We start from the raw sequence: 10,076 nt of genomic DNA, 5'->3' as shown, positions 1-10,076 counted from the left end.
ATTTCTGTTACAGCAGCACTAGATGACTAAGACACTGATCTACACCAACAAAACCAAAGAAAGACATGATTATTGGAATAATTCAGACTGTGTTTCCTGCTCCCTTTCTCTACCTCCACCAGAAGAAATGAAAACAAAGCAAAACAAAACTACATTCACCAGGTTATTTATCAACCCTCCCCATGTCTGAAGTAGAGCTAGATGTGCAATGTTAATACAGTGTGAATGGTGTCTCCTAGAGAGTCATACCTCAGTTTCTCCACCTTTAAAATGGGTTAGCTGCTACTTCCCTATAAGATAAGCATTTATTATAAGTCATTTCTATCAGTTTTTTTGTTCCTATACAAATATCAATGTCCTCATCAAACCAAGTCAGTTCACTCTGCTGAAATTACTGACTAGTGAGCCCACCAGAGAAGACTAAGAAAGGCCTCAGGATGATCCACAGGTACAACAGTCTGAAACACAACACATGCCTCTTAACCGTCCTCAGCAGGGTTTGCTACCAAAAGCAGGCGTGAGAACACAGCAGAGACAAGGGTCGGGCTGGTGGAGATAGGACCCAGTAAGGAGTGAGCCTCCACATACCTGGGGGGCAGATGCACTCAGATGGAGCTTCCCGAACCGTCCGCAGCTTGGCTAGTCCATCCAATTTCTGAACGAGAAAGAGAAAAAAAGAAAAAAATGAAGGTGAGTTTCAGAGAAGAGAGGGATTGTTGTTGTTAGTTGCCGTTAGCTCATGGCAACCTTATCTATAACATATTATATAACACATATATAAAACATAACACATAATGTATAACATATAATTATATAACATTTACATATGGTGGTGTAGTGGTTAAGAGCTACGGCTGCTAACCAAAAAGTTGGCAGTTCAAATCCACCAGCTACTCCCTGGAAACCCTATGGGGCAGTTCTACTCTGTCCTACAGGGTCCTATGAGTCAGAATCAACTTGACGGCAACAGGTTTGGTTTGGTTTTATATATAAATATGTATGTATTTATATAATATAAAACATAGAAGATAACCTTATATATAACTGAACCAAACTTTATCCAGTCCTATGCCACTTTCATGACCTTTGACATGTTTGATATTTTTGTGGCTATGTGTCCATCCATCTCATAGAGGGTTTTTCTCCTCTTCGCTGACCCTCTACTTTACCGAACATGATGTCCTTTTCTAGAGAAGGACAAAAGTGAATAAAATCAACAAAAACAAACTTATTTGAAAGATGTGCTGTGGTAGTGTTGTTTTCTAGAACTGTTTTTTCAGAGTTCATTAAATTCTACAGGCAATTTTAGAGCAAGAGGAGAAACAAAAATAAAAATTGAAGAATTACTGGTCAGTCCCTGAACAGAAGGTAGGGGGTGTCTGCTTTACTACAACATTTCAAATACAACACCCAGAGTTAAGAACAACAGAAACAGCATTCTACAAACCAAGAAAAGTCAATGTGGCCGTGAAGTCAGTATGGAGAAGGGAGGGCAGAGCAAAGAGCTTGAGTAGGGCAAATCAAAACTGGCCCTTTGGGCAGCTTCAGTATTCACAAAGTCATCTTCACCCCCACGGGTACCCAGGAAGCCCCTCCCAGCCCACGGTTCTCTGACCTGATGGCCAAGGCCTAACTTACCCTAAGAAGAACATTTCCCTTCCTTCTCACCAGTGAGATCCTTGACCTAGAAAATTTCATGCAGTACAACCTAACTAGAATCTCTACACATGCCCAGCCCTGTGCTAGATTTGGGTGAAGGTAAAAGAACACAGAAATGAGTCAAAAGTCATAGCTGCGCAATGGTGACAACTCCTAGGTACAGCTCTTGCATGAACGTTGCCTGATTTGATCTCAGGGCCGCCCAAGAGGCCTGAAGGACTGTCCCTCGGTCTCAGATGAGGGGACATAGGTGTGGCAAAATAAAATAATTAGTCCCAAATCTAGGTTTAGGGGAGGGAAGTGATTGGCCCACAATCCCAAATCTCACTAGGACTCGAATCTTGACAAGGGAAAAAATCTTTCTTTCTCTAGGGAAAACAAAACAAAACACCCCTAAAAATAAAGGAAAGCAAAGCACAAATGTGTGAACTCAGTGAACACTGCGTGACTCTCCTACCAGCACGGGTACTTCAGGTTCAAACATAAAAATGCAATTTTTTAAGTACTGCTTTAGAGGAGATGAGAAGAGTACCTTACCCCTTGACCCCCACCCAAACCTGAGACTCAAGGGTCTTGAGACCTTGACCTAACAAGTCTAGAATTTTCAAACCACCCTCAGGCAAAACCTCTTCAGGACCCTCACCGTGCCCAGTCACCCCCAGCTTAAATAGTCCAGAACCAAAAACCGAGCCACAGAACTCCTGGCCTCTGCAAAGTGCTTCCGAGTTCCACACCCACCACTGTCCATCCTCCAGCTTCACCCTCATCTTAAGATGGGCAACCCAGGCTGAGGAACTGATACTGAAAACAGGGCCAAGTTAAGGTTAGTGGGGAGGGGAGGACAGGAGATTGCTTGCCCCCCTCCACCCCCAGCACAGTCTAAGTGGAGGGCTGCAACAGTTTTTAAGCTAACATGCAGATATGCCAGTTATTAGCACCAGGATGACAAAATGTTGGAGGAAGCAATGTGAAGGCAGTACCAGGCAGGACAGAGGGTGCTCAAGGGTGGGGCCTTTAGATGCACTAATTTCCCCTGCACCTCTCAGGCCCCTGGAGATCTCTGGCTTGTCCCAGAGATCCAGAAGGGGCTAGAACTCTCAATGTCAGACCCTCCGCTCCCAGCCTGAACCTCTACCTGCCACTCATTGCTCTGGGGCATCTCCCACCTGGCCCAGAGCAGACGCTGTGCACAGCCTGGAACCCAGCCTCCAGAGGCCCCCCCCGCAGCCACCATGGGCTCCCACCCGGTAAAGAGGAATCAACACCTTACAGGCAGCAGAGCCAGGGCCAGAGCGTGGAGTCCGGAGAGGGGCTGGTGTTTTTGCACTGGGGCCCTGGCTCACGCACTCGGCCACACCCATGCTCACTGAATGGGGGGGCGCTGCAAAAGCTGTCAGCAAATGCAGGTTTGAGCGAGACTTCAGAACTTACTTTTCCCCATTGTACTTGCAGATACTGTAAGAGATTTCAACATTTACTTTGGGAAAAGAATCCAGCCTTGTAGTTTAAGCTAGTCATTTGTGCTTGAAGCTCTCCTTTGTTTTTATCAATGCTAGATATGATAGAAAGGACTGCCACATGAACTTTTTTTTCACCAATAGGATTTAATCCTGAAAACAATTCACTTTTAACAATTGCTATCACATCAGGGCCACTCTCAATTATCAAATACTGATAGAAAACACAATTACTTTTAAACTATTTTTACCTTAAAAATGTCCCTGGATGGTGCGAAGGGTACTCTCTGCTAACTGAAAGATTGGTGGTTCGAGTCCACCCAGACGCACCTTGGAAGAAAAGCCTGACAATCTACTTCTGAAAAATCAGCCACCGAAAACCCAATGGAGCACAGTTCTAGTGTGACACACATGGGGTCACCATGAGTTGGAATTGACTTGATGGCAACTGGTTGTTTTTATTTTTTAAAATCTTAAAATAAAGAGCTAAACAGGAAAATTGTAAAAAATTTACTGTTACTGCTAGGTGTTGTTGTTAGCCCCCCTCCAGTAGGCTCCGACTCATGGTGACCTTACGTTTAACTGAAAACCAAACCCACTTCCGACTCAGATTCAGTGTCCCTATAGGGCACAGTAGAACAGCCCCATCGTGTTTCCAAGGCTGTGAATCTTTACGGAAGCTGACTGTCACCTCTTTCTCCCACGGAGCAGCTGGTGGGTTCAAACCGCCTGATCTTTTGGTTAGCAGCTGAGTGTTTAACCACTGCACCACCAGGGCTCCTTGTATAACAGAAGGAAGTGTTAAATGTAGACAAGTCCTTTACCATCGTCATGAACTTTGATATGTTTGAGCCCATTGTTGCAGCTACTGTGTCAGCCCTATCTTATTGTGGGTTTCCCTCTTTTTCGCTGACCTTCCACTTTGTCAAACATGATGTCCTTTCTAGTAATTAGTCTTTGAGTTTTTACTGTTATCTATTCTAACTTCTCGTATGCATTTGTTTTCTTACATTAGACAGTGAATCTGTAAAGTTTTATCTCCTATTCTTCTACCCTCCCCCACCTCCCGCCTCCTAACTTTCTGTGGGTTTGAAATGTCATTATTGTGAACACAAAGTGAATTAGAAACCCAATCCCACAATCTTCATAGCCATACTTTTTTTTTTTTTAAATTCTAAGAAAATATTCTTTTGCGTCCAGGTTTGTAAAAAATGATTTAAAAGCCTCAACTTTTTAAATTCAATTATCTGGCAGCACCCCAGCATCTGCAAACAATATGGTCCTGGTTTTACATATGCAAACAAGTCCTGACTCCAAAAGTAAATAAAGGATGAGTTTCTGAGAAAAGACTAGAGACTTTGGGGGCGTTCCTTCCAGAAGTACTGAGAAAGAGAACTTGAAGTTTTGGGGGAGGGGTGGAAAGAGCAGAGGGAAAACTCATCAGAGAAAATAGCGGTTTTCAAAAAAGCAGTGCATGGCCAGATGGTAAATTTATTAATGATCTGTTGGCACACTGGTCTGGAACACTCCACCAGATGTTAGATTACCTCAAACGGTTTCATTGTGATGAAATAGAGATTGAAATACAAAAAAACGGATGGAAGGATTTATTTCTGTAAAATGCTGCAAATAAAGCTGCAAAGACATTCCTATCTTTGACTGAGAATTCCTACTGCAGGGAATATATCCCAAGAAAATAAATCAGCAGATGCTAACACTGACATTCATAAAGAAGTTGCACTGCCAGACTGTGAAACGGCTTAGTGAGGGATGGTGAATCCCCTGGATGAAACCATCACATGGCCATGAACTATCACTATGCAGACTACGTAGCAACAAGAAAAAAAAGTTTATGATACAATAAATATAGCGTCAACATCTATGTAAAATATCAGGCATGGTGGCAGCAACTACCAAAATGTGAACCCATTGGGTACTGGAATTATGGTGATTTTTTTCTTTAAAAATTCTTCCCCTGTTGTTGTAAGATCATCTTCTCAATAAGTAAAAGACCCTGGAAATAGAAGAGCCAAGATGCACCAAGATGAATCTCCCTGCCGAGTGCAATTTCTGAACGATGAACTAATGAGTCTATCTCTTAGGAAAACCTAATTCCAGGATCAACCCTGCTAATACACGCACACCAAAAGCATTGAAAAAGACCTGCCTAGAATCAAACCATGTGTGTCTGTCTGTCTGTCTCTGCCTCTTTCTCACTTCCTCTATCTGCTCTCCCCCCGCCCCGCCTCATAAGAACCTATGTATGCATTCTTTCTACCACCAGCAATCCAATAAAACAGCATTTTCTGGCCTGTTTGCCATTCTTTTTTTTATAGCCCACAATGGTGGTGATGGTGGTGATGATAACAAGTATAATTAAAGTATTATTATCTTACTGATTGCTTACTATGGGTCAGGCACTGTGTCAATGGCTTTTATCTCATCTAGTCCTCCTAGTAACCCCATAAGGTGGAAACTATTACTATACCCATTTTCCAGACGAGAAAATTGAGGCTTAGAGAAGGCAATGTTCCGCAGCAGGTATCAGAGCTGGACTTATATCTGTGTCTTAACTAACTCCAACCACAAAGCAAAACAACTTCCACTTACAAGTAATTTTAATGGTTACAAAAAAAAAATTAAAAGTTGCTATCAAAAGCTAGGCCATGCACAACTATAGGGTCAGAAAACAGCTCAGTGGCTGTGAAAGTTTAGGGGAGTGCGAAGAGCTGACTACAAGGGGCCACACAGGGGTGTTTTTAGGGTGATAAGACTGAGGTGGTAGATACATGATTTTATGCATTTGTCAAAAGCCATAGGACTGTACATTACAAAGAGAGAATTTAAATGGATACAAATTAAAAATAAAATCAACCAGGATTTTGGAGAATCCCAGGATGGAATGCAGACTGTGCTCAATAAATCTAACTATATTAAAATTGTATGATATAACCTCACTGATGACTGTTGGGGGAAAAAAGGAGTTGACTTAGGTAACTTTGCAAAATGATGTTCTGACTGAAAACCTAAGGCTAAAGACCAAAAGGCCTGTCCATAAACACTGTACTCTAGTTGGTAAGATTGTGTCTCACAGGGGTATATGTTAACAAGTTTGAAACTACTTTACATATATATTAGGGCTGAACAAATAAGTAAATAAGTTATGGGTAATGAGAGCCAGGCTTCTCAATGTCTGAGAAAGAAGTTATAAATAAGCAAGGGGGGAAAAGATAGACTGAACCCTGTGGTGCTGGATTAGAGTTAGAGACATCACTATGAACTCATGTTTATTTCACACATACATATAGATACATACAAGAATAATTACAGATATGTGTATGTTGCTGTTAGTTGCCGTTGAGCCGATTCCAGCTCATGTGGACTCATACTGGCCTGATGTGTTCACAGTAGAACTGCTCCATAGGGTTTTCAAGGCTGTAACCTTTCAGAGACAGATCACCAGGCCTGTCCTCTGAGGCACATCTGGTAGTGGGTTTGAACTGCAAATCTTTTGGCTACTAGTCAAGCGCTTAACCATTTGTGCCACCCAGGGACACCACAGATACATACATAAATAATTCTAGATATGTGTATATAGAAGAAGGAGCCCTGGTGGCGCATTTGGTTGCTAAAGAAAAGGTCGGCGGTTTGAACCTACCAGCTGCTGCAAGGGAGAAAGACGTGGCAGTCTGCTTCCTTAAAGATTTCAGCCTTGGAAACCCGATGGGGGAGCTCTACTCTGTTCTATGGAGTCACTATGAGTCAGAATTGACTTGACGGCAACGGGGTATATACAGAGGTTAATGGCAACTAACAACAACAACATGTACATGTATATGTATATTCCCCAGCTGTCTGCAGAGACGGCCCAGAAGCAGAGACACCCCAGCAGCAAGAAGCACACCCAATGCCCAGATCCTGGTTCCTCTACGTCATTCTCCAATAAAAAGAACCAACGCCTCCTGGAGAAATGGCTGCTTCTAGTGCCGGGGCAGGAAGAGTACAACATGAGCCTGGAGTATCTTGTAGTGCCAGAGTAAGGAAGTGCTTAAAAAAGGGGAGAGGGTTTTGATGTCAAAGAAACACAAAAGCCTACCTCAATAGCTCCCAATGGCTAAAGCTGGAACAGTTTAAGCAACAAAATAAATAACCTAGTATTGGATTATAACCCAAAGAATAAATTAAATATCCATGAGTCCATACTGTTATTAATGGCTGAATAAATAAATAATTGGGGAAGAAGAAACAAACCTCCTATACAGATAAATTTCAAACAATTTATACAGACACTCCCCTCCTCCAAGAGGTGGAGCATAATTCCCCTCCCCGCCTTGAGTGTGAGCTGGACTTAGTGACTCACTTCCACAGAATAGAGTATGGAAAGGGAGGAAAACAGTAACTTTACCGTGGAGAAACTTGGTAAATGCTACATCAGCCAGATGAGCAAGGTCAACATCAACAGTGATAAGTCATGCTGATAGTGTGTGCACACAATATTAGATAAGAATGGCATTTTACGTCTGTGGTCTTCTTCCCCAAAGTCCATACCATCAGCACCACCACCAGCAGTTGCAGTTGAGTCAATTCCGACTCATGGCGACCCCATGTGTGTTACAGTAGAACTGCATTCCATAGGATGTTCAATGGCTAATTTTTTGGAAGTAGATGCCAGGCCTTTCTTCCAAGGTGCCTCTGGGTGGACTCAAACCTCCAACCTTTCCTTTAGCAGCCAAGCGCGTTAACTATTTGCATCACCCAGGGACTCCCAAAAACCCATTACGCCAGTCTAATCATGAACAAAACATCAGACAAATCTCAATTGTCGGACATTCTAAAAATACCGGATCACTACTCCTCAAAGCTATCAAGGTCATCGAATACAAAGAAAGTCTGAGAAAATGTCACTGACTAAAGAAAGCTAAGAATAGGAGGGTCGGGGCCAAGATGGTGGAGTAGTCAGATGCTTCTGGTGGACCCTCACCCAAAAAAACAAGTGATTCAATTATATATGACAATCTGGGAGCCCTGAACATCAAAGGCAAAGTTGAGGAACCGGACTGAGTGGCAGGGGGAGGGAGAGACGGTTCTGAAGCAGTAAGGAGGTGCCAGACCTGACCCGGTGAAAGCCTGAGCCCTTCAGGCCTGATCAGCTCGGGGGTGAGCAGTGAGGCAGGCAAGCATCAGAGCTCAGGAGGTATATTCCACACAGGGAGAGACCCAGCCCCTGAGAGTCTACTCGGCCACGCAGACCAGTGAGAAGCAGTCCTCGATCGCCAAAAGGTAAGTATTTGCGTCTGGCCTACTGCGCGGATCAAACCCCCCATCTCAGGGAAAAACCTCTCTTCTATTTACCTTACCACTCCCTGCTCCGCACTGTCTCCCGGACCGGCTTCAGCAATTGCCGAGTCCCCTGGGCCAGAAGTAGGATCCGTCACATGCCCTGAGCCATTATCCTGGCCTTGGAGAGGGAACAAATTAACAAACACGAAAAAATAAATTGATGGCTCCCCTAAGCCAGGAACTCAGGGTAGGCACAGCTCCTTTGCTTAGACACAGGCATAAGGGATCCACGGACATTGAGTGCCCTTCCCACTGCATAGACATGTGTGGGCCCATCTCAACAGCGTAGACCCTCATTACTGCAGTACAACAGGGTATATATCTGAAGCCTAACTTCAACCATTTCAGCTGTGAAATGGTAGATTCATGACATTTGACTCTGTCCATTAAGTAGGGTCCTCACCTACCCACATTAGGGGCCTGAGGACTGGTGGCTCCACCCACGCCACCTAGCCACCTGCAATAGGGGCACAACAATAAGAGGTGCCCCCCAGTCCTTACAGCCAACAGCAATGGATGCTCATAATCTGGTTGCAACCACCCACCTACGTGCTCTAGGAAAGAGGGACACGCCTTCCTCCTGGACAGTCAGGGGTGGCTGTCAGCCCCCTGCCTTACTCAGAGCCTGCATTACACACTTGGTGGCTATCTACCTGGCACCTGAGCTGAATCCATACAGGAGGAGTGGGCAGACTCCTGAGCTTACATACCTAGTAACAGATCTAACCACCTGGTGACAGGACATTAGAGCTTCAAAGGTGCCAATAATCAAACTAGCTCATATGAGCATCCTGTCTGGGCACATCAAAGCAAAACAAGAAGCTAGGACACAGTAAGCAAACATAAAATAAAAAAATAACAACTTATTGATGGCTCAGAGACAATAGTCAATATCAAATCACATAAAGAAACAGTCCATGATGGCTTCAGCAAGCTCCAAAAATGAAGAATCAATAAATTTTCAAGAGGAGGAAAATTTCTTTGAATTATTGGAGGCAGAATACAAAAGATTAATATACAGAACTCTTCAAGAAATTAGGAAGGAAATTAAGCAAAGCGCAGAACATGCAATACAGGAAATTAAAAAGGTTAGAGAAGAGCATAATGACAAATTTAACAGGCTGCAAGAATCCATACAGAGACAGCAATCAGAAGTCCAGAAGATTAACAATAAAATTTCAGGATTAGACAACCCAACAGAAAGTCACAGGAGCAGAATTGAGGCAATGGAAGTCAGAATTAGTGAGATTGAAGAAAAAGCACTTGACACCAACATATTTGAGGAAAAATCAGATAAAAAATTTAAAAAAATGAAGAAACCCAAGGAATTATGTGGGATTCTATCAAGAGGAATAACCTACAAATGATTGGAGTAGCAGAACCGGGGGGTGGGGGGCGGATAACAGAAAATACAGAGAATTGTTGAAGATTTGTTGGCAGAAAACTTCCCTGATATAGTGAAAGCTGACAAGATGTCTATCCGAGATGCTCATCGAACCCCACATAAGGTAGATCCCAAAAGAAAGTCACCAAGACATATTATAATCAAACTTGCCAAAACCAAAGATAAAAACAGAATTTTAAGAGCAGCTAGGGATAAACAAAAAGTCATCTACAAAG

The 10,076-nt window shown here is 43.2% G+C and overlaps 1 protein-coding gene across 1 annotated transcript in view; it reads right to left on the bottom strand.

Annotated features, from left to right (window-relative positions):
- The window catches only part of COL23A1 (collagen type XXIII alpha 1 chain), a 451,370-nt gene that overhangs the window by 408,154 nt on the left and 33,140 nt on the right, over positions 1-10,076 (bottom strand). The window contains exon 2 of the mRNA XM_004371297.1: positions 589-655. Coding sequence (XP_004371354.1) covers positions 589-655 — 67 coding nt within the window. The remainder of the gene's footprint in view (positions 1-588; positions 656-10,076) is intronic.

Source organism: Trichechus manatus, unplaced genomic scaffold (assembly GCF_000243295.1).
Source record: "Trichechus manatus latirostris isolate Lorelei unplaced genomic scaffold, TriManLat1.0 scaffold00011, whole genome shotgun sequence".
Classification (NCBI taxonomy): Eukaryota; Metazoa; Chordata; class Mammalia; order Sirenia; family Trichechidae; genus Trichechus; species Trichechus manatus.
Note: the sequence above shows the minus strand (reverse complement) of the source record. Positions and strands in the feature narration are given on the sequence as shown.